At 40.4% G+C, this 26289-nt stretch overlaps 2 protein-coding genes across 2 annotated transcripts; both read right to left on the bottom strand.

The window, feature by feature from the left end:
- Positions 1-14095: 14095 nt before the first annotated feature.
- On the bottom strand, positions 14096-15188 carry LOC27208734. Its single transcript, XM_039293274.2, has 2 exons — positions 14695-15188; positions 14096-14604 (listed from the first exon to the last, which is right to left on the bottom strand). The coding sequence occupies exons 1-2, from the start codon at positions 14781-14783 to the stop codon at positions 14295-14297; spliced, it is 399 nt and encodes a 132-aa protein (XP_039149208.1). The 5' UTR covers positions 14784-15188; the 3' UTR covers positions 14096-14294.
- Positions 15189-15624: 436 nt separating this feature from the next.
- On the bottom strand, positions 15625-18365 carry LOC27207632 (the record flags this gene model as incomplete). The annotated part of the gene is made up of 2 exons (XM_016183313.3): positions 15625-17885; positions 18137-18365. Coding segments are annotated over 2 exons (309 nt in total), but the record flags the coding sequence as incomplete, so codon positions are not given.
- Positions 18366-26289: the final 7924 nt, after the last annotated feature.

Here is a 26289-nt window from a genome sequence, read left to right as displayed (position 1 = left end):
CCTCAACACCGAAAAACAGACAAAAGAAGCCAACGAACGCAGTGTCTCCAATGATGGGGAGAAGAAAGAAAGGCCCCCGAAGACGCAGCTGGTGGTGCGGGAGAATCACTGGAAGTATGGAAGTAGTTGGATGAGGAGTAGCCGAGAAGATGTCAGAGAAGAACGCGGGTGGAGCCACCGAACAAACAAACGAATTATGAACCAATTTACAAATTACCAAAGCACCCAGAAGAAGAAAACTCAGACAGTGGAGAGGTAAGAGGGCGGAGTACAGTGAACCACAGAAAGACAGACATTCGGTCTGGCAGACTGTTTCAGATGTTTCGCGAATGGTGATGCTGCCTGCCCTCCAGGAGAGATTAGGTCCACGCCGCCTCCTCTTCTGCTGGCCAGAAGCCATTGACCAAGTAACGAGTTTCCAGACCCAATTCAAAATTAAACAATCCACTTGCCATGAATCACAGATACTATTTCCGTTCCAGTTTAAGAACTGGGCTTGTAAAAGGCTTCTACCATAGTATAATAATGATATTAATAATCCATTAACTTATGTCCAAATTTGTGAGGGTAATAATTAAGGTAAAGCAAAATTAGCTTGCTGTCTAAATCACAAAGGGAATTTATCTAGTCAAATAATAAACTATGCAATAATAGTAATAATAATATTTTAAGCACTGTAATATTCCAAGTAATTTGCTTGCTTACCATAAATGAAATTCACTTAAGTTTGTCATTAATCTTATGACCCTTTTCCTAACTGAAAGCCAAACTGTACTCTCCGCTCATTAGGAAACAATTTCTTACAGCTTCAAGGAGACCCTTTTGCGCAAGTATTTATTGCAGGCTCCATTCCTCATTATTTCTTAGCCGATTTGCTCATTTTGACTCCTTACTTTTTATTTTGGCGTTCAAACTCGGTTTATTTGCTTGCGCCTGTCGTCTCGTACACTTGGCAGATACCCAGATACCGAGATACAAAGATACAAGCCCATGGATGGCTCAGCATAAGTGAATATATCTTCTGAGCGGCGGGTTCTTGGAAATTGCGGTCCGCCAGCTGCTCCTCCAACCCTTTCCACATCTCTTCGCTTTTCTGTGTCTGTTCACCTCGCGAATTCAATTAAAATGCCGCTCTCCAAGTTCTTTGGGTTTTTGGTTTCTGCTTAGTGTGTTGAACCCGGACGATGCTCCAAAAAACCAAAGTGTTATTAATTTGTGAAAGTTCTGCCTTGCCACGCCCCCCCACAACACAGAGCATGGGCAAAACAAACACCTTCCCAAAAGTATCTTTAAGCTATATGTACTCGGAAACAAAGATTCAAGTGCCACAAATCGAACAGCATGCCACATTTGAATTACAAAACGATTTGTGTGCGCAAATCAAATGCGATCTTGTCGCATTAATTACGTTAATTTGCTCACGCTCACGCTTCTCGTTATCCGGCATTTAGCATTATATTGGTCATGGAATCGTTTCGGTTATCGGCCAAGGATATCTTCAAACGATTCTGGTTCGAGTCGAAGTTCCATAGCCTGACTCAGCTGGAATTACCTCATCTTATCTCGCAATTCGCGCTGATAAGATAGTCCCAAAATGATTCAACACTTTTCGAAAGCCTCGAGCGTTGCATAAATCGAAACTAGTTTCCCTTTCTCAGCTATTTTTTTCCCCAATTCAATTTCGGATTTAATAATCTTCCTAGAGAGAGAGAGAGGCTGAAATTAATTTGCCAAAAAGCAGAAAAACAAACAGCCCGGCTCCAGACAACAAAAGATACAAATAGTTGCAGCCGCAGATACACAGATACAATACATATGCGTGTGTGCTGTTGTTGTTGCTGTTGCTCATTGCGCAGTTAATTTGTTCAAGCACTCAATGCGTCAATACCATTTGACTTTCACTTATTTGCCCCACTCGCCACTGCAGACACCCGAATCTCAACAATGGTGGAGGAGGTTCAGATACAGATACATCAGATGCGGATACACAGACGGGCGATAGAGGGCTAAGCGCTGCCAGGAAGCTGATTATGCAATCTTCATGGTTTTGGGGGGAAATGTCAAACGGTAATCAATAGAAATGAGATTATTTCAGATTTATTTCAATGTGTTTATACAAATATCTATAATATTTTATAATAAACAGCGTTTAATTAATGCCAAACGTTACCAGATCTTATCCAGAATAGTTCTAAGGAAGTATACAATCTGCTACAGATTTCCTTGAAAAAGGAAAGTAAGAAGCGTTCTTCTGCTGGAATAATGACCTCATATTGATACTGTCACTTTCAGCTCTGGAAATTCCACCCTCTTCCAGCCAGCCATAGCAAAATACATGTGCCCCCGGATATGTTCTTGACTCACATGTGATTCATTCTGTGCGTTTGTCCCCCGAAACATTTTCTTCCCCCCAGTTCCACCCACAAAATAGATACAGATACAATACAAAAAAAACTATCTGTGAGATACGATTTCCATTGGGTCGCAGTTGCTGCTGCTATTGTTGTTGTTGTTGTCGTCTGGCGCGAGCAATTGATGTTGTAACATGGCTACCACGAGTGCAACATGCCCCTGGTCCCCTTGGCCACCCTCGGCACTCCCCCAATCTCAAAATGTGTGACATAATCTGTGCAGACTTCAATGTTGTTGCTGCATTTTGGGGCTGCTGCATTTGCTGCTGCTGCGCCGGCTGCTGCTGCTGCAGTCTCACTCATTCAATAAGTCAGTCAGAGTCCAAGACGCCGGCGAGTTCAATGAACCGGCCAACGAATGAACGCCACCGCTTGCTTTTGTGTAAAAAACAAAAACAAAAACTCTAAGCGGCACCAACAAATAAAAATGGGGAGAAAAAAATTAAATATTTTTTGCTGCCTTTTTGGTCGAATATGTTACAAATTTTGTGTTTCTCTTTCAACTGAAAAGTTTGTTAGCTTTGCCCGGACCGCTCGTTGGCAGGCGACTCTGTGAAATCACTTACTGGTTTTTATGCGACCAACAGCCGAACGAACAACAACCACAGTGACAACAACAGCCAAAACAGGCGACAACAACACGAGCAGCCGCCTTACCAACAACTGTAAATTTGTTGGCCGCACGTTACTCATTTGGCCGCTTCGCACCTTTTTTACGAATAATCCTCCACTTAAGGTAACAACATCGACTTGATCATATATTGCTCAAAAAAGAAGAAAATATTTTAATTTAATAACGATTTACATTGCGCAAATGGTTAAGTAAATGTAGATATTTTTGCAACTAGTTTTTTAAAAAGGAGTGCAGAGATAAATATAACTTTACAGAGATATTACCATTTCTTTATAAGAGTATAAGAGAAAAACATATCTTTAAGATGTATATTTTGTTTAATAACTTTTAAATAATATCAGAAGCTATACCAGATAAAACTCCATATAATTGGAACACCACATTGCCGAATGAAGTGCATTACCTCATTAGCGTGTTGTACAGTAATTTTCCATTAAAGATTCTCGCACTACCAAAACACCTTATAGACCTTGCCTTTGTTTGCCTCATTGTTAAGTATTTTTTCATATTTCTTTGCTATTTACCGCCTAGCTGCGATTTCAGCCCAATGAAACAGCATTGAGACGTCATCCGATCACTCTCGAGTCTTGGAGACCTTATTGACTATATAAACTATGCGCACATAGAGATATTTCTATAATTACTAAACAAATGCCAATGTCAGGCGGCGAATGCAACGACTGCAGCAACAACCGGTGGCAACAATCACTCGGGGTATTACAACAGCAAATAATCATAATTATATGACAGACAGACAGACAGTCTTGGCCCGATCTCGGTTCAGCTGAGTGGAGCCGACTTGGGTGGACCTGAGTCGCTTTAAAGCGGTTACCGCTTCACACTTTGGCGCTGCGGACCCTATTGGAGAGAAAACCTAATGCAAGACGATCTACGACCGCAGACGGTGGAAGATTGAAAAACATTTCGTAAAATAATTGTTGAGAAATTTGTATGGCCAAGAGAGCAATTACGAGGCGAACCAGACCAGACCAGCACAGCCCAGCCAGAAAGCCCACGACGACTTCCCCGTTCAGCTGCCATACCGCTCCGCCCCACCCATCGCTCGCCCCCTCCAAAGCCACCTCCCCTACGCCCCTCTTCGCGCTCAAGCTCACACCATGGGCCGCTTAATGACCCTATTTTAATTTCAAGCATCGCTTGTCCATCGCACTTTGCGGAATTTACATTATACGCATACATATTTCTCAGTCGCTTATTTCGGTTTTCTGTATTTTTTTTATTTTGCTTTTCTTGCTCCTCGGTTTTTTAACTTTTGAAAAGCCGCCCTGGAAACAGAGTACAGTGGTTAAAAATATATATCAAATACATTTAATTACATTTCTTTGGTAAATCTTGCTAATATGTCCTACGCAGATTGATTGATTAATTGTTTAAATATTCTTTACCTTGAATATGATTTTTAACTTTATACTGATTTTAATGTATTAGAAAAAGACACAACAATATTAAATATATAAAAATCGTAAATAGTAACTTTAATTATTGTAAATGTTTAGGTTATGTGTTAAGATGTTTATCTCTTTTACCAATATATGGCATTGACATTTATCATTATTTTAATAAAATTAACTAAAGTTAAAAGAAAATTTTCTTATGTTAATATTAATTTTTTTGATTTAAATACATCCACTGTTCAATTTCGTGTTGACGGTGAAGAAGCGACGAAGCAGAGTTGACTTTTGGACGCTAATATGACGACGATCTTGGCCTTTTGGGCGAGGCGGCCATCAGCAGCAGCAACAACAAGCATAACAAAATTATCAACAACGCTAAAAACAATGAGATCGACAACAACAACAACAACGTCAACAGTAACAAGAGCCAAGGAAGCCAGAAAAAAAAATTATTTAAGACAATGGAAATTCATTTCATTCGCTGGGAGACTGAGACTGACTTCTTGGCCAAAGGCAAGGTCTCTTCGCCGGGATCCCCGATTTACCCCCGATTTTTCCCCGATTTCCAACCTTGTTCACCTCACCCTCTGAGAAATTAGCTGCTTTAGTTATTATTATTATTGTTGTTGTTTTGCCCGCCGACTGGGCAGGCGTTTCTATATCTATATAAGTGATCGTCGTAGCTGGCACTTCATGTTTGCCTTTCAACTTGTCTGTCTGCTCTTCTCCAGCTTTTTTTTCTTTCGGTTTTTGCATCCGCTTCCGCAACAACAATTAATGTATTAGCAACAACAAACAACAAATTGTGTTACCCAAGAGATTTTATTATCATTTTTTTACTACACCCTCGCCCAGCGAAGTTTGACCTCAAAAATGAAACGTTGAAATGAAAAATATTTAATCTAATGTGAAAATCGCTGGAGCGTCATCAGATTTTCTTCCCGCTGTTCACCTTTTGGAACTGATAATGACGACACGACAACATTTCGTTGAGAGTGAGAAATTGTATCACTCGGTGATTGTTCTCCACTTTGGAGGCACCACCTCCCCACTTAGGTAATTATATGAATTCAGAACTCAGCTGGGAAGTTTTATGGGTTGGCAGCAATGTTTTGTTCTCATAAATCAGGAGAATCGCATAAATGTAGCCCGGAATGCGACAGATTTGTTGTTCACTTCGGATTGCTCATACGCATAAATATTTATTTGCAATGATGATTATCGGATTTGACAAGCAGGGAGGCGGAGGTGGGGGAAAGAACACCCAGTCAAAGGCCCAAGCTCAGAGTCACATGATATTGGTACACTGAAAAAAATGCAAACATTAAAGTGAACTAGATCATGATTAAGTAAATTTCTTGATGATTTCGGTTATCACTTTAAATCAATATTTTTCTTTAGAAATGTAAATAATAAAAACATTATTTTTATATATTAACAATTAGGATTCAATGATATTTTTGATATATTCGATATTTGAAGTTGTTAAATGCCTCGCCAGATATTTAAGTTACATTATACTCCTATAACTTATTAATTTTTTGTTCAGTGTACTTCACTGGTGCATAATCTTCCCTCTCATTCGCACTCGATGATCACTCCACCCGCACATGCACTGAACTGAATTGTTCGCGATTATTATCATGCCGTTTTAAGCTTTGCTTGATCATCACCATCCAGTGCACATTTGAGTGATTTACAAAACGGGGTGGGAAAAAAAAGGGGGAGGCGAACTGTAATTCTGGGAGGTTGAGGTGGGGCCTTGCGTCTTGCGCAATTTTAATAAATATTTACATTTGTTTCAAACCAATTTGCGCAATTTGTGCAGCTGCCTGAGAAGATCTAACTGGTTGAATGGGGGCTGCACTGAGTTGCATAAATTAATAAGCGAGGTTGGATTCAATAGCTTCTATTAACTGACGTAACTATAGATATTTAATGTTTTATTTTTTAACACTTTTCAAGTGCCTCTATTATTATTGGGTGTTAAAAACTCGCAAAGGTCAATCGTATTGGTATATAAAGAATTATTCCTTAAATTAAGCATAGCTTAAAGATTTTGAAAACCTTTAGAACGCCATCTTACTAGCAAAAGTCATTTTTGTCATCATTTTTGAATTGGCGTGCGCTGCTCATTAGCCAAACAATTTATGACGAACAATTGCAATGAGTAAAATCGAAAAGGTGGGGTGTATTAAAGCCCGCATGGAAGCCACAAGATCTATTAAAAGTTGTTTGATTGCTATCAGTTGTACCCAACTAAGGCCAAACTTGGTTCAGAGACAATGCACACGTGTGACTTAAATGACTTCATGTCACCCAGTGCCCCCAACTTTATTCATGTGACAAACAGATGTGCGATTAGCAGATAAATTTCCATTTTCGACCCCAACTCCCCTACAAAATAACACCCCAAAATGGCAGTCTGATGGATTTCCCCATTGATATCTTCGGGCAGAGACACAAAGAGAGCAGTTGCAGAAAAGGGGGAATCCAGGGGATGATCTCCTCTATTTTTATCAATGACTTGCCATCATTGGCCATAGCCAAAATTGGAACAATCATGGCATAGGCCAGCAACAGATGCCGGGCAGCAACAGCATCGAAAATAGTATGGAATGCGACTAAAATTAGGCAGAGACAAAGATACGTACTGGAATATAGGGATGGCTACACAGAAAATATTTAAAATGCATGTTCTTTAAAAATAACTAATAATGTAAAGTGCCAAAACACATAGTAACTTTAAGCAATCTAATCAAAAAGAATCCTTGAATAAGATAAATTTTTGTTAAATCCATAAATTTGTATTTACCACCTACTTTTTGTTCTCAGTGTACTGCGTAAATAGTGGGATGAGGAACATGCACTTACATATGTTCCAGACGAACTCAGAGGGCGAGTTCTCGACTACGACTTCGCCTTGTTCCGAGTGTGCGTATTAATAAAAGAAAGTGCAATGAATTCCCAAATATGTTAAATTGTCTGCCAAACAAAGGAGCTTGATGTCGGTTGGGTGATGAAGGGAGGAGGCTGGGGATATATTGGAGGAAAAATGGGAGGCAGGGCCCCAATAACATGTGTGCAACAGATACGGAGTGCGATTCGGGGAGTCTGGCCCTAACACTTTCCCCTCTTTCTCTGCATCTTTGATTTTCCTAGTCTTTTCCCGCAGAAGTCTTCTTTGGCGTTGGATCGTAATTAAAACTGAAGTGGAGGCACTAAATTTAACAGCCCCCAATGATGAGGAGCATCACCAGTGGGAGTGGAATCATTAACTCCAATTTTCTACCGATATTATTGATAACTTGAAACTTAATTGCTTAACTAATGAAATTTAATATAGGCAGAACTGCAGTTGAATATATTCCCCCTTTCCACAAATCAACTTGTCCTTTTGTATCCACTACTGGTTCCTTTGTTCCCTTATATTAATCCGTGTTTCGGACTCATTGGCCGAAAACAAACTTTCCATTCATGTCCATCAACTGTATACACACATTATGCGATATGCCACGCCCAGCCACAGCCCATTACATGGCCCATCATGCAATTAGTGGGTCCGAAACCCCCTAGACAAACCCCATCCCCTCGCAGCTAACCGCTCTTCACGAACTTCCTTGCGGCTGCCACATATGAGTAAATATAAGTGAATTCAAGTGCGAGTTACTGGTAGCGGAGCACAAAACAAACTTGAAACCCAGGATGGACATGGGATAGGAAATGGATGAGGGAAATGGGTAATACCCTTGCCAGAGCAAAATAAAAGTAAAAACCCAAATGAAAAATCATACAAAAGGCGCATAAATTAGCAATGGTCTGTAATTCCAAAAAGGGTCTCGACGTCGACCGATTCGCAAAGTGGTAGGGAAAATTTTCCATAAATATATATTTTTTTTTTTCTACCCAACATTGGCCAACAAAAACTGGCCAGTGTGGGTTTGGGGAGTTACACTCGGCGTGCCAGCGACGCATTCATTAGTTTAGTATTAAAAAATAGTCATCGTAAAGTGGTAGCTTTGCAGTCCGAAACAATGTGCAGAAAGTCGAAAAGGCGAAGGATCAGCAAAGAAGGCAGAAATATAAGTATCAGCAAGTACTAAGGGCCAAGATTTATGAACTGCCGCTAACAGGTCGTAGTTATATACAGCAGAGGTCAAATAAGAAGCTACTATGCTTAATAAGCTAATTATTGATATAATTAATAAATACATAGTTATACATGGTTATAGTAGTTATATATGCAAGATTTTAGTAGTGAGGTTAACGAATGATAAAGATTAGTATCTTTTTAATTCACAAAACCATTACATATATATTTTAAAGACTTATTTTATTTTAAAGATACTAATTCTCATCGATTTGTATCAAGTTGTTTCCTTAAAGAACATGTTCATTAGGTCGCCTAGCAATAGTTATTATTATAATCATATTATTCTTACGACAATTGTGGGTATTTTTGTAAAATATCTTTCGATGTTTATGTGCGTCTTGCAGTCGCCCAAAAGTCGCCGCTTGTCGCTCATCCCCCTAAAATCCCCGTTTTCCTAAGATTCCCTCGCCCTAAAGGGGAGCAATGAACTATACACTCGTCTCTGCACTCAGATTGAGATAGAGATTCAAACTCGTACATACTGCATACATATATGTGATACACACTGTTCATAGTGGTTATGTGTAGGTGCTAGGGCGGGTTCTGTTGGGTACGCGATAAGTATTGTAATATGCCGACATATCAGACATGCATATTTATGGACTCCGCAGCAACGCTCGCAAATGACCTTGAGGCACTCGAGAGCTGAAGCTAAAGGCGAAAAGGTTCCCAGGCTATGATGGGATAAAAGGTGGGAAGAACTACTAATTAAATGTATGGCATTTTTCTTAAGGAATTTGATTCTACTTCACATTAGTATCAACTACGTTGGTAATCGTAAGTAAATTTAAAGGCTCTATATATTTATTTTATTCAAATTTAGATAGTTTACCATTTTATCCTAAGTAAGGATATGTTTTGCGATGTTACTTTTTTCTAAAATTGTATCGTATTAATCCGTTGTTTTGAATCCTACATTATCATAAAATCCCATTCAACAAAATCCCAAATTAATTCCGCTTAATTCCAACTTATTCCTCTTTTGCTATCCATTGTTGATGCCCACTTCTATTATTCCATCATCCATAGAAGGTCGCTACTCTAAGTCAACACAAATCACTTGTCAGCCATCAAAACCGCTGGATGCCCCCTACTCATAATTATTCAAATTTGCATTTTTGAGAAACAATTAAACCGAGAAAAGAAGGAAGCAAAAGAACCCCTTTTCATGCCAAAACAAAACCAAGACAAGCTCCACTCAACGCAACAATTTCAATGTGATAGATCAATTGTCTGGAGCCCCTGGGGAGGAAACCGAAGAGGAAAATCCCCGCCCGTAGCTATATGTATCTTTCAGATGCCTCCTTATTCTTTGGCTATAGGAATTGCCCAGACAGCGCGTCAAATCTTGGGCTTGACTCTTCTTAACCCGCAGCCCAGTCAACACTTTTCCACCAAACATTCCCTTTGGGTTCCATTTTTCTCGTATTTTGTTTTTTTTTTTGCCTGCTGCCCGGTTTCTTTTTCTTGCTCCAGTGAATCTTTGCTGTCTCGATTTGGTCTTGGTCTTGTACTTGGTTTTCTTTTACCTTGCTTTTCACCTGTCCGTCGTGTGGAAATCATGTGAAAACATGTGGCCGCCAGTCAAGCAGTCAGTCAGTCAGCCAGTCCAGTCACTCACTCATCCACTCATTCAGTTAGCCAAGTTTCATCTGAAGCCACAGCAACAATGGGGATCAACAAATTAAAGTAATTTCCTACCGCAACGTTACCACCAGTTTACACTTTCCGTAAGGTGAAGTTCGAATCTATAGCCATTTCGATTTGAAGCTCTGAAAGACTTTGAATTATCCCCAAAGAGGGTATTGCTATCTTTGTATTCGAGATTTTCTTTCAAAATTTCTTCGTTGTTTTTTCTCTGATTTCTCAATGCGTTAATTGGAGCTTTTCATATGCCAAGTGCATGGCCATCGGCTGAACTATGTAACTACCAAATTAAAAAGATAATACAGTTGGTACCCGGACTTGTTCGATGATTCGCAGAAAATTTTACTGCTTAAGTCATTAATACAATCGGATGGTTAGCCTATTTAAAAAAGTTATTATCAGACATCCAAAGTAATACCTCAAAATACTAATTGAGCACATGCCTTGAAATGGAAAGGACATGAAATTATCTCGAATTTTCCTATTGCAGTTTAAAGCACACCTTGCCTATGGAAATGCCAAACTCTATATGGCAAAGTCGAAAAGCTATTCCGATGATTACGTGATTTAATTTGCATAGTTCTTTCAGCACCCTGCCAGGCAATCCGTAAACTACTTATTCTGAAGGCCCCGCGGTGTCGTCATCACGACGGCGTCATCATTGCCTCGGAAAATGGTGTCAATCTCACGAGCCGTTTGAAATTAATAAAGCGAGTCAACGGCGGTGGCAGCGTCATCTGTATCCGATAGATACATTGGCTCATAAGCATAAATAATGCGATCGCAGTGGAAAATCTGGCTGCGAGTGTGACTGTGACTGTGCTGCAGCTTTTCCAGTTATGCGTCAGCCAATCGAGGGGCGGCTTGGGGGAGGGGGCGTGGCCGGAGCTTTGACTGACATTTATCGCCAGCTTCAATTGTTGCTGCTGCTGCTGCACAGAGTTGCAACAGAGTTTGTTTTTCTTTTCCGTTTTTTTTTTATTTTGTTTTGTTTTTTTGGTGTTTTGTTTTGTATTTTTTGTCGGTTTTGGTTTTCGTCTTTTCGGTTTTGTGTTTTGTATTTCGTACATTTTGGTGGCTGCTGGCTGACGACGGCGACGAACGAGGCTCAACGTTTTGGAAAATTTAGCACAAGGTTGCCACAAAGCAGCAGAGCCAGCAAAATGAGCAATTGTGGCAACACAGTCGAAGTTGAAATCGAAATTGAAGCTGCTAAACGCCAATACGCCAGAGTTGTTGCATTCAAATCGTTGTAGTTGTTGCCCAAAATCGTAAATAAATAAATACTTAATTATGTTGTTTTGGCCGCACCGCTTTTGGTTCGCCGAAGAACTGCAAGTCGTGGCAGAGAAAAATCACATTGCGCATACGCCATGTTAAACAACACGATCGGCACTCGCGGCGTTGAGGTGAGGTGAGGTGAGAATCAAGACCTTTTCTCAGCCAGTCACTCAGGACAGGAGTCAAACACTTGTTGCCAATTAATCAGGCACTCGGGTAGTTAAGCTAAGCTAAGACCTGTCGTCAACATTGCGTATACGATTGGAAGGCGAGAAGAAAATTGTCAAGCGGGCAATCTGGTTGACGTTGACATTAGTTTAAAAATTGGATATATCGAATGATGCAAGAATAACGTAATAAAACTTTGCCATTAAAGGGGATATGCTATCAGCAATCGAAAGGACTGTTAAGTATTCTTTTATTGACTATAAAAAGGTTATTGCTGCTCCGAATGTGAAATGTAAGTGGTACAAACCGAAAGATTAAGTTTTGAATATAAAATATAGGTTTTTTTTTTATTTAGTCTAATCCAAACAAATTTCTTTTCAATTGTTCAGTTACTTTGCAGTTTTGCTATAAATTATTATCTGAGGAATACAGGATATAATTATGTTGTTGAAAACTGAAATAATGCGATGCTAAACTGATCTCTTATGTACTTGTGCTTGCAAAACTTCCCTTAATCTGGCATCTAGAATCCGATGAGCAACACTTTCGGTTGCGAAACGCCATTGAAACGACTCAGCGGAGTGTGGTGCAAGCATCCTCAGACTTCCACAGCCACCGACAGCTGCTTACGGCTTACTGATGCTGATGCTGCTGTTGCTGCTGCAACTCCACCTACAGATACGGATTTGTGGCATTGAAAGGGGTGAGGCGTGCGGATGGCGAGGGGTAAGCAGCAGCAGCAGCATCCGCTGTTACTTCAGAACAAAATGCAAAAACAAATGCGACGAGACGATGAAGCCAACGACCGCAAACGTGCAGCGACAACAACAAAGGCAGCGCTCCAAAAAATGCAGCAGCCAAACAAACCACTCGACTGGGATCGGAATTCGCTTCCTCCCCCTCGCCAGCCCCGCTCCCACCCATCCACTGTCACGAACCGGAAGTAAAAACGTGCCAACAGAAGATGCGAATTTCTGCTGCTGCTGCTGCGATGTTGCCGCGGCTGTGATGTTGCTACTTTTGCCACTGCTGATGTTGCTGCATCTGCATCTGCGGCGCTCGCGAAAGCAGGAAAGCAGCAGCAAGTGCCAGTCGCACAGTTCTCTGCATTCTCGTCCAGTTTAAGGGATGGGGTGCACTGAACAAAATCATCATAGTAATAAAAAACATTAATTTTGTATGGACAAAACATTCATTAAAACTTGAGAATGTATAAAAATCTGGAAGGGGAAGCTTTAACATAAATTTAGTAAAAAATATGATATGACATGATATGATATATGTATGATGGCATATCATATTTATTCAACCTAATCCTTAACACTAAGACAAATTAATTGCTAAGCGATATTTCTGTAAGTTCACAAATTCTAATTTTTGAAGAATAATTATTCATCTTAACTTTACGGCATTATGCTCTGCTTTACTTATGCTCTTTTTGTTTGATTCTATAAACATCTTCCATAACTTAATGACTACATTTTCTCCCAGTGCACTGCCTCTCTTTACAGTATAAAGTTTGGCACTCAAAAACTTTCAAGTCATCGTTCCACTTCCCCTCGAACTAAAACTAAAACCAAAACCGGGAACTGAGCAGAGCAATTTCCCAGCATCATCATTTGGCACTTGTCTCTCCGTTTCTCCGCGTTCTCTGCGGACTTCTCTCCATTTTCTCCGCTGTTCGCCTGTTACAATTTTAAGCTATTTTTATTGAAAACGAGCGATATTCTCAGCGTTCGGCGGAGAAAGAGCGTTGAGACGCTGAGTTGATGAAACTGTGTTAAGTGCATACTTTGGGTTTTCACGATAAAGTTGAAAACCCCTTCCAGTCCCCGAAAACACGAGGAAAACTTCTTACTTGTAGAGTTTTTTGTTTTTGGGATGGCTTCATTGTCACTGAGTTGCAGCAAAAACTTTTGCTCGCAAAGAAAACTCAACAAAATTTGAATGATTCCCCCCATCAGAGATATTCAGGCGCAAGCATATACTTGGTTTTCTATGCACATACATATATATATATTTCCAGAGTGCAATCTTGAAGACTCCTCACTTTCCCCGGATTTCCCCTCACCATTTGTCGCAATTTTCTTGCTTTTTTTTTAAACAAAAACTGCGCTTATTACGACAGCCCCAATGCATTAGAAGCTTCTCTTCTGGAATTCGAAGGGGGCGGGGAAAATCAGGGCAAAGGGGGTCGTTTGAGGAGGGGCAGCCGCTGCTTTTTAAGCTGCTCACACTCAACTCAGTTCGCGCACACAGCTGCCAAGTGGCCGAGACTAAAAACCGAGCACCGAAACAGCAACAGAGAAACAGATATGATGACAGAGACACTGCGACCCGATACAGTGGATACCGAGTATGATGCATAATATCAAAACGGAGCAACTTGATAGGTATAAAATAATGTTTTTATTGGAATCTTTTTTAAACAAAATAATGCAAGTATTGAAGATATGCATTTCTTTAGTTAATTATCTTTACTATTTTCCCGATTTTGCCAAAGCAGTTTTCCCTGTGAGAGCTTCTGCTTTAGCTGCTGCTTCTGTGACTGCAGCTCGCCTCATTTCGATTCATTTGCGCTTGTCTCAGAGCGCACTGCCCTTCTCCTTCCGGCGTCCCCTGAATCTCAGCCTGATTCCTTCATTCCTGGACTTCCTTTGGCTTAAAAATGGTTCGGTGTGCGTGTGTGAGTTTGGGTTTCCCTGCGGCTTTTGTGTGCTGCAACTCGGCTCCTCCATTTCCAGTTTTCGCACATCTCGCCCCGTGCTCTTCCGTGTATTTGGCAAGTGCTGGCAAGTGGAGGAGAGAAAGAGGCGCACAAACATCCATTTGCCCATGAGAACGGTGAATCCAGAACCGAGAACCCAGCGTTGAGAAACCGAGAGAACCCGAGAGCTGCGTTTCCAGCAAGCAAAAATAAAAAAAGAAAAGAAAATAAAACCTATATACACATATAGACGAAACGCCTCCAATCGCCGTTCGTACCCCCCGATTTCTGTGAGTGGAATGGAGCTGCTGGCCACTTCTGAACGCCTGTTCTCAAACGACTCAAACTGAGAGAGAGATAAAAGCATGCTGTGCAAGATGATGCTTCTGTGTTGATAAGGCCCCCGATTGTCACAGTGTGTGTCTGTGGAAATTGAGCACAATTCCTATACGCACCAAGTATCTCATGGATAGCCATATAGCCCGCCACCTACTTATGTACTTTGCGATTCATCCGTAGGCTGAGATTGAGATTGAAGCCGGCGTACTGGGCTGAACAACAAAACGAAAAGAAAAAAAGACTTTTCTTGAGTGAATTATGAAGTTGTCTTCGCCCGTTACGTGGGTGGTGGTTCCCTCACCTCCTCCCCCCTCCGGTTTTCCATTCCATCCTTAAGTCTCGATTTATTGTTGTACTTAAAACAGAGTCACTTCTCGGCTAGGCCCCTCTTAAAAATCCAGAAACAGACGACTTTGTATGACGAAGAAAGAGTTTTCATCATCGAGAAATGCCCCGAAACCGTTAGTTGGATCATAAAATAGAGATGAAAAACTCTGAAATGCTTTTTTTGTCGTAGCTGTAAATGCAACTGACACACAAACTCAAAAGACGCACCGCGATCACGAGTGGAAAAATGTTTTGTGCCTATCATTGTATCTGCATCTGGTGCCTGTGGAGCTGCAGTTGGAAATGGAATTGGAAATGGAAATGGAGCTGTTGATGCCGGACACATGCAAATGCATTCTTGTGGGCCACTCTAATGATCACCACGATGACAATGATCATAATGATGCGGCTTTCGATGATCGGACACAAGCGAATGATTCGGAAAAAAAGGTCTAGAAAAGTCCAATAAAATCTGAGCTTGACATCGTTTATCACTCACTTTTCTCGGTCTGCGGGTCATATAAAATCACTTTTTTATGGCCGTGGAAAATAAAATTCGAAATCAAATTATTAGAGGCCCATTATAGCAAATCTTTGTTTAACAACAACAAACAAAAATATAATTGAAATGTAACAAAGAGCACGATTTTTAGATTATTTGTATAAAATCATACAACCACTTTTTATACTCATTGGTAAGCCGGAAAAATTCTTTAATCAATCAAAATTAACTAAGCAATGTAACAAAATAGTAAACAATTACATCAATAATAATCATACTAATACACTATATAAATATAAGCATATATAGAATTCTTTTTTTACAAGAGTCGCTATCAGCTTACAATTTTACTTCGCCAATTTACCAATTCGAATGGAAAAAGTTATGACTCCCGAAAATGTCTCATCTGCATGTCCGGCAATTTGCAGTTGCTCCTTTGACATCCAACTATGGCAACTCGTCCGTTTTGCAGATGAAACCAAGATGGAGCCGAGCGATAGATGATCCCATCTGGAGTTTGGAGTTCAGTCGGGACTTTCACTTTGCTTGGCTCACAAATTATAGCTAATTATGCAGCATCTTAGCCGAGATTGGGCAACTCCTGGCCGGCAACTCTGCAATTTGGCCATGTGGTTGGGGGCTAATGCTGAGGCTAAAAACAGAAAGAGTAAAAAAAAAAGATACTGATGCTGGGGCAAATCTGGGGCCGATCTGGCCATGTGGGTTTTTTGCCATGAGCCAGAAAGGCAAACAAAGCTTAGGCCGTAATAACTTTGTTTTGAGCCGCACTGCAGTTTGAGCAGCCATTATAACTAAATTTTTGTTTGCAAAATATTCCGACTTTCATTTTCACGAGACTGAGTTGCGTTGAAAGTTGATTCGCCGCAGATACAGTGTATCTTTTGGACTGATCGCGTTTTGCTGCTATTTGCCGTTACTTGGCTCAAGGTCAAAATGGGCTGAAATTGTTGCCACGTTAAAGAATGCGTTGACAATATTTTTTGTTCAACTTAATTAAAAGGCAAATAGCACACAACTCACACAAAAACAAAGCACAAAAAAAAAAAAACAAAAAGCGAAACGAAACAAGAAAACCAAAACTGATAAAAGGTTTTATCAGCCAGCCAGCGCGGAGACATTAACCACGATAATTATACAAAACATGTGAGCCGCAGTGTGGACCTGCAGACAATTGGAAAGAGGCCATAAAGCAACAGCAAAGTCGACCGCAGATACAGATACAAATTGTATCTGGTGCACCCAGTGGTTGGTGATAAGCGGATGGGGCCACGTGTGGAATGTGGGGCGCGGACTATCTGTAGATAGATATGTATCTTCTCCCCGGCGGCAGTTCAAGGAAATGTTACCCAGATACTTAGATACGCAGATACACATACTTACGCCCCACCAATCGAAATCATCGAGACCAATTTGCAAATACTCCTCGTGCGAACATGAAACTTTATCTTCGCCGCTAAAAGAGCTGCGATAAAAATCCAATTTTGATAAGCTCCTAAATTATGTTTAAAAACGAACGATCTAAGGGGTTTATCTTGCGGTTTCAACTTTACCAGCTTATCATTTCCCCTTTATCTCACTCATTTCACAACGCATTATAAATATATTCTTTGCAATAACTTGCCTAATTATAAGTTTACGACTTTTCCAAATATTTATTTTCGTTTTATTGCGTTCTTAATCTGCTCATACGGCTTTTAAAGGCAGACTCCATGCTTTTTATCCAGGCTTCTCATATTTGATATAGATCGCGTTATCCTATTTGGAAATTAAAACTTTTATTTTAAAATTAATCAAAATAGGATTATTTGATTATTCCATCACACTTAACATCCTTTTATTCTTTCCACTCGTATTAAAGGGTATTAAAACTATCGAGTTAGCGGGAAAGTAAATGGGTGTATTCGTACCGTAACCCCAACAGGTTTCGATCGTCCGATCGGTCCTTAACATCCTCCTTCTCGAATGGTTGATTCTGCTCCCGTTGCCGCTTCTGTCACCAGACGGCGTTTCCAATGCACTTGGCCCCCAACTCCTCCCTGCGGCACAGAGCGGTCATCATCGTCGTCATCAGCTAAACCATCGATGTGTGTGGCCCGGCCCTTTTGGGGTTGGGGTCTTAAAACTGGGATGGGATCCGTGGATGGGGACTTGAACTGAACTGGGGACTTTGGGCTCAGTTGTCGGCGCCGCTGGAATGCTGTTAGTTATAAAATGGCCACAAAATCATAACGCGGGCGTGGGCTGCCACTGGACTCGGTCGCACTGCTCTTTCTTTCTGCACTGCAAGAAAAAATTAACAAAGAAAAATTTAAAAAAAAGTCATACCAAAGGCATTGATGCTACAATTAACGGGGTATCTAATTATAACAAATCTAAAATATACCAAATATCATAAAATTATTATAAGGCCATAATCAGTTCTTGAAAATAAAAGCTAGCAGTTTCCTTAAATTAATGATATTTAAATATTTAATAATTAATAATAATTTGGCCTAATATTTTCTCGCCCTGTGGAACCCGAATCCCCGAACCTGATATGACCGATGACGAGTTGCTGCCTCCGTCGAGGTTTCCGTCCAGAATATGTGCTCTGTCCAACTCTCTCCCACAGCATCCACGCATTTTTGTGTTTGGTCCGTCTGGGCTGGAGGTTTTTTTAATGGAACCCCAGTCGGATGGGCTGAGTGTGAATTGAAATGTATTTTTTACATACCCGTGTACATGTGTTCTATGCCAGTCGATTGGATCTCGAAAATCAAATCAAAACTCGTCGTCGTTTTATGGCTTTTTAGAAACTCTAGGAACTCGTTTTGTTCGATTTGGTTCTGTTTTGTTTTCCCTCGGTCTCTGTTTGTTGTTCTCGTTATTATTATTATTATTTTTCTATACCCATTTCAATGTGTCGGCGGCGTTGGTGGCTCGCTTTGAATAATGATGATAAGGCCCCAGACTCGCCTCTTCTCGATCCCAGTTGATTCTGAATCCGATTCCGTACCAATCCGTCCATCCATACAGCTATACATCCATCCATCCATCCGTCCAGCAACCCATCTCCCTCTCTCGGCGGCGGCTTGATTATTGATTTATTGTCTGCTTTTTGGGTCTGTGTCGCACAGGTAAACGGGTAAAGAAATCGTCACGGATACGCAAAACGGTCAGCACACCGAAATGTATCTCGGGCTTTGCTTTTGTATCTCCGGCGACCATGCAGATACATTTTTGAAGCGCACGCTTCAGCATTTCTTATGTTGTTGTCATCAATTTAACAACAACGACATCGTCGGACAACAAAAGAGCCCAAAAGAACTAAACCGATCCGAGCTGAGCTGAGCTGAACTGAACTGAACCCAACGCAGAAACGAGAAAAAGAAAACATTCTTCTCGACTTGATCCCGAACGTTCTCATAATTTGTTTGCGCCCCCCTATACCATACCATCCATACCATTCCATACCATTTGGCCATTGTGCGACCGCGGACTGTGAGAAAGATTTTATTTCGTTCAAGTGGTTTTTGATTTAACACCAAACAACCGAGCAAAGAGTGGAAAATATTTTAATGATGTGTCGTCGACGTCGCTGCAACTGAAAAACAAAAAAGGAGGAGAAATAAATGGAAAACAAAAAGATTTCTAACTTGTTTTTCGGTGGCCTTTCTTTTTTCCGCTTCTTCGGCGGCGTTGTTCTCAATTTATTTGTGGCTTGATTCGGAAGACATTCGTTCGATTGATTAGCTCGCTGGGAAAGCTGGCGATCACTTTCGAATCGAGGTCGTATCAAATGGGTTTTATCACCCCTTTTCTACTTGCCTGGGGGGTATGAGTTCTGGTCTTCCGCACCGGAAGGGTTCAACTCGAGAGTGCTGCACTCGACAAGCTGCCAATGAGGTCCTACAATTGCCCAGGATCCTGGTTCCTGTCCGATGCGGTTTAACATCTGTCACGGCTGTTTCCTTCCTGGGACCAGGAAAAAAATATTAAAAAAACAAAAAACGACGACAATAACAACTGAAACCGCAATGTGGGCTTTGGTCTTAAGCAGGCAAAATATTGAGCAGCTTTTATGAGGTATTTTAACAATAATTGACATACATTTATGAGCATAAAGAAGGGAAGAGGAGGGCTTATTGGTTCAGTGATCAAGTTGGTCGGCTGCAAAGGGAAGTTGATTAACAACATCTAACACAAGAGATTGCGATGACTAACCAAAACTAAAAATAATCTTAGGTGTTAATCTAACAAAAGTGTGTGAAATAATGTACACATTTAGCTGTTTGTTAATTTACACAAAGAATCTAAAAATAACATTAGACGACATGGGTTTGCATAATGGGTTTAAATAAAGGGACATCATAAATGTTTCAATTACGAGCTATTGAAGTATTAATATTAATAGCAAATCAATTTAATTTTAAATTCTGTTAGTAAAGCATATGATGATATAATCATATAAATGATAAATAAAATAAATAAAAGTATATTATGTCTTCCTGGAAAACAAATATCTGCGTTATACATTACTTTTTCCAACACACTACACAAATTAGGGTGATTTATTTTCGCCTTATTGCATTCATAATTTGCTGCCAACATACATATTTTAGCAATAAGTGCAGGAATATATTTCACATCTCGAGTATGTAAAAGCCACTCCATGGGTTTCCCTCTTCTGGCTTTTGATATAAAGCCGACTGCTTAATTCCCCCATTCCCCAGCCATTACCTTTCTCCCCTCCATCGAGAACACCCCTTCACTGCTCCTTCAACTAATGTGACACTAATCATGTGACCTCGAGTGCCGCTGGCCACATTTTTATGACCGCTTTGCACGCTGTTTACACACGACAATCGTCGATCGACCAAAGTTTTCCAACATTCTCCGGAAAGAAGAACAGAACAGACCAGATCAGAGGACGGAAAGTAAAGAAAATGCGATCCATTCATGAAAGAAATGCCATTCTAATGCTTTCTTCTCGCTGCGCCTCTATTGTGGCACCTTTTCATTGGGCTCTCGGTTCTCCGAGGGGAAATCAACAAACGAAGAATGGGAAAATGTGTTAAGGGGCAGAAAATGGGACTGAAAAGGTTTCTTTATTGCGTAGGTCGGCAGAAGGAGGGAAAAACTGGATGGGGAGTTCGATGATTGCAGAGAAAGAAAAATCGGGCACAGTTGTATAAGTATCTAAAATGTACTTTTGTTTTTACTCGACAGTTACTTAATTTGTTTATAAAAACACTCTAAAAATATTAGAAGAATTTATTTTAACATACTATTATTAATAAATTGTTAGACAACTTTGCTTTCAGTGTAATATTTGATATACACCTTTCGTGTGTTAGTTGCCTACTCAAAAACCCATAACGCGTGTCAGAGCAACCAATTAGTCCAGCGAGTGGGAGAGAGTGCGAGATAAAGAGAAAAGGAGATGGAGATGGAGATGCGCATGCGCGACCTTTTGTGTCCTGTTTCAGGGGTTGTATGATAACAGAACAACAAGATCTCCTTAAACTGGTGACGCTGATGAGCCGCAAACTGCGCAGGAAGCTACTCTCTCGTTCCGCTCCCCGTTCTCCTCCTACCCCGTGCGATTGACAGGCGGCATTTAGGGGATAATGTCGGGCAATATAGCATACACAGTATATATACATGAATGCAGGATCCCAACCCCTGGAGGATATCGAGGATCGAGGATGGAGTGTGTGTAGGCAGGAGACGCAGCAGGACGCGCTCCACAAAATTTCATTAAACATCTGCCCGGCTCATCATCATCATCATCCTTCTTACCTTCGTTTTAACTTTTTATTTTCCTTTTGGTCCTGTGCGAGGACATGTGCGTTTTTAGTTATTGAAATTTTTACTTGTTTTGTCCTGTCTCTATGCATTGTGCATTGAGTATTTAATTGCAGATAATATCAACAAAACAAAACAGCAGGCGGACGAATCAACAGCTGAAGTCCCCGGAAATGCATCTGGGCATCAAGGGTACTCCCCTGCGGTCTCCTTTCTTCGCTAGGATCTCCTGTCTTGTCCTTTCCCCTCTATCTCCTCTTGACATTCGATTTGTTTGCCGTGGAGACTCGAGCACGTGTCAATAATTGTTCAGATGGCGAATGGAGCCTTCTCGCAGGTCCTCGAAGAATCAGCTGTCGTCTTGGTGGAGAAAATGTTGAAACCATACAGCTTACACATTTATATTTTAGGGTGATAATAAAGGCATACATTGTTCTGTTGTATGAAAAACAGGGATGAAAGTTTAATATTTTATTTAGCAAGAACAAAGCTAATATATTTGTAAAAACACAAAATAATATTAATTCTTTCTTCTAGACAGTTGATACTTTATGGAGTTTTTAGATCTAATCAATCACAAACATTCTAAAATGTCCTAAATCTTTCATCAAGCCAACGATCTTTATGTTTATTACTTTTTTGAAATACGTTTAATCTTCAATTAAAAATCAAGCTCGTTGTTGAACTTTCTTAAACTATTAACACTGTTTTGACTTTGACATTCACTAGTCATTTGCAGGCAATAAAGCTTAAACAAAAGTCTTGCACATAGCACTCGAAATTGAAATTTTAAATCAATTGAATACCATTAAGAAAAAAGTCCAGTAGCTTTTCCCCAATTTCATAGGCATTCCGTTATTCTGACCACCGCTGCTTCAATCTAGGCTGTTGTCAATCAATTGCAACCGTTAATTATCCCCAACTAACCAGCCAATGAGTTTGAATATCGCCATCCGATTGATATATATATTTACCCAGCTTAAGTCTGCCCACATCGCGGATTTGCGTTTGGCAAGATCTGCCGGCCAAGCAATGCAAATTAGTTGCGCACTTGGTCAACAGTTAACTCATCATCGCCAAACAACTTCCAGCCGCCTCTTCTCCGTAAAAGCTAACGGCAAAGCTAAGGCCAACTGAAGTTGGCTAAGAGGATGAAGAAGAAGACGAAGAAGAAGAGGGAGAAAAGAGAAGCCAGCAAAGAAGCTAATGTAATTGTGTTTGTAAATGCCATAAAGTTGGCAACACTTGCTATGCTGTGAATATGTTTGCCCACCTAAGACCCCCTTCATTTCACCGCCCACCTCGCCGTTCCCTTGCCCCCTTTTACCGCCCACTTTGGCCCCCCTTTTCCGCCCACTTGGCACCGCCCCCTTGAGCGCCCCGCCGCTCAACGCTTGCAAATGAAGTTCACGAGATGGTCAAGACGATAATGTTGGCGAGCGCATTTGCCAAGTCATGACTGCTGCTGCCGCTCTGATGTTGCTGCTGCTGCTGCGATGATGTTGCTGCTGCTGCGCCGTTGCTGCTGCCCTGACACCGCAGCAACATCAACATCAGCAACAGCAACACAACGAACGAGTTTCTGTTGCTTTTCTGCTGCTCTTGTTGTTGTCCATTTTGTCGCCATCGCTGTGCCCTCAAAAAAAAAGAAATAGTTGGAAATCAAATCAACAACAAAAGTAAACCAACACCAAACAGCAACTGGACAGCGGAAAAATCAAGGAAAACCGAAGCAGCTAATACACTTTTTAAATAGTAATATAGTAATAGTAATAGTAATAGTAATAGTAGTAATATATAAGTATTTATAATAATAAAATACTAGCCCTTTTTTTGGCAACCGTTAACTAAATTGATTATTATTATTTATTTACCTAATACTTCATAAACAAACTCAAGAAACTAGTGTTATATCTAAGCGGATATTGCATGAGAAATTTTTAAAAAATATATTTGTTGTTTATTTTAGTTTCCTAATTTCTTTTTTAACCCTTTTCGAAGAGTATCGCTGCTCAAAAGGCAACACAACAGCGACAAATCTATGTAAAACTCAATTGAAGTGCTCCCATCGTCGCTCCACATTTTTACTCAGCTTTTGCCTTTTGTTTGATTTAGTTTATGCCCCAGCCACACCCCCTTTGTCGGGCGCCCCTTTTAACCCCCCGACGGTATGGCTCCCACTCCCAACCCCTTAACCCACAAGTGTGCATGGCAAACTTGGCGTTCCAAAGCTGAACTGCACTTCCAATGGCCATTCACCGACACACACACACTCACAAGCTGGCAGTGCCTCACACAGATACTCACCCATACACGCACACCCGTGCACAAATGAATCTCCGCCTCGTCGTCGTCATACAAATATTTAGTAGAGTATGAAGTAGTTCGGGTTGGGTACATGAAATGAGTTGACCTCGCTTGACCTCGTTTCAGTTTCTTTTTGCCCGTGCCTTTGCTTTTTGTTTTCCTCGCTACTCTTCATTTTTTTTCTTCTATTTTTTTTTTTTTTTTTGCCCGCTGTAGCATTTATTTTATTAGTGCAAACGTTTTTAATGAAATTTCATTACGCCCCACCCCCGGCGCCCATTGGCAGTCCTCCATTTCGCTCGGATTTCAATTAGAAATCTTCATACATAATCACATCTGGTTGTCTGACTGACTGGCAGACTTGCCAGACTTTTCGGCGAGTGTAGCGCAGCTCATTCTGCTTCTTAGTTTGTTTACCTCGTCTTAATGTTGCTGCTGTGCTTTTGCTGCTGCTGCTGCTGCTGCTGCTGATGTGTATGTTGCTGCTGTTGATTACTTTCACCGGACAGCAACAACAACAACAATAAAACACAGTTATGGCAACAACAATAGCAACTACAATGGGCCGTACAACAACCATAACAAGAAGACCACCAAATAAAAACGTAGCAAACTTTTATTATTGTTTTGTGCCGCTGGCATATGAAATATGTTCAAACATAATGAGGCCACTTGAACTGATGTGGCTTCGATACTCTTTTTAGTTGGCCAACGTCGATCTGCACTTTGCAGATACCATTTGAGTGTGTAATTTGCACAGATCTAACCCTTGAATTAACTTTCTATCTTTGTATCTTTTTCTAGCAAACGTGTAATGCGAGCTATATTAATAAATAGAGCTATATTAAATATAAAATATACCCATAAAGTGTTAGTTTCGACTTTATGGTTATATTTTATGTATTTTTAAGGCCTAGTTGTATCCGATGTATCTTATCCATGCCAGGGTATCTACTAGATATTTCCATATACCCACCTTGTTGCACTTTGATTGTTGCTACCGCCTGTTATTGTTGTTGTTGTTGTTGTTGGCAGATTGCTGCTGGCATTGTCCGAACATTGCAAAAACATCCAGAGGAGAACCTCTCTTGAGGCCCGTATCTGAATCAAAATGAAAATTTGAAATAATTAGCAAAGCATTTACGACTTGTTTTCGCAGTTGTTCTGCTCCTGTTGCTGGAAAATCGTTCAACTGCAACTAAAGCATTTATGGGCGACGATACAAAGTCCCCAGGCGATTTACGAGCAATAATTCGAATCGATATATCTGAATGGAGATATAGCAACTTCAAGGAGGGAGTCAAACACTGATTTTCATTACATTTTCATTAACCTTTCTCCAGCGGCTCAGATATTTCATCTACTTTCTATTTCCTTGGCACGCATTGTCGGTTTGGTTTTAGCTTAACTTTACTGTTAGGCAAATGGGGATTTCGGTGGCAGCAGTAATGATACCAAAACAAAAAATGGAAAAAACTGTGACATGCATCTCATATAACGCGTACCTATTTTCTGCCCCCCGTAACCCCAAGGTTTTTGGGGTTTTTTTTTTTTTGGTTCACGAAACGAAAACTTCATTGTACCCACGCCGTTGTTGGCGAAGCGACAAGCGGAAATGGTAAACATTACCTACACTTACTGAATAAGAAGAAGTCCATGGACTAGAGCCATCCAAAGGGGGGGCTTAAAAAAGGTGGGGGCGGGGGTCTGTGCGGAATGGGAAATGAGTAACAGAAAAAGACAACAAAAAACGGCTAGTTATGAAACCGAAGCATCACTCAAAGACCAAACCGCCAAAAGCCGCCCGCGCTGGAAAAAAAAGGTTAACAAAAAATGGAAAAAATATCTGAAGAAAGGGGAAAAGGGGCTAAAAAAAAAGAAATTTAGTAGGAGAAAGGGGTTTGGGGGCAGGGGGGGGCAACTATTTGAGGCAAAACCAAGTGACAGCAGCCGGGGAAGCAACTTTCCAATGCTCACAAACGTTGCGGCAGCAAACACAGACATTTTCATATTATTTCATTATTATTATTGTTTCGCTTCTCTACTCTTTTTGTTGTTGTTACTGCTGAAAAAAAATGTATAAAACAAATAAAAAGAGTTGCATGATGTTGATGTGGAGGTGCGCCTGGGCTGACCACCAAAACCACTGCCAAACGCAGCTGAGCCATAAAACCCTCAAAGCTTTTAACTATTTTCCACAACAAAAAGATAAAAAACACAATATGGCAGGGGGTGACTATTCAGCAAAGTGAGAGTTTAGTTGGGAGCTGGATCAATCAGTTAAGTGAATCATAAATCACACTTTAGTACCCTAGATCAAGGATCAGAGTAATATATAATGATCATAATTTAACCAACAAATTCAATAAGCCATTTGAAGTTTCAGCTTGTATTACTATGCAAACATAATTTAATTTAATGTTAATTTAAGCTGTTATTTTTAAGAGTATGGTTTCTAATTTTCCCTTTAGTTAGAATCAAATAAGCATACGCATTAGCTTTTATTATCATTTAATATTACCAACTGACAGCTTTCAATTTAATTACATGTGCATTACAATGCGCTATCATTAAATCATAACCTTTTAAC

This window comes from Drosophila simulans, chromosome 3L (assembly GCF_016746395.2).
Source record: "Drosophila simulans strain w501 chromosome 3L, Prin_Dsim_3.1, whole genome shotgun sequence".
Taxonomy (NCBI): Eukaryota; Metazoa; Arthropoda; class Insecta; order Diptera; family Drosophilidae; genus Drosophila; species Drosophila simulans.
This window is presented reverse-complemented; position numbering and strand designations above follow the sequence as displayed.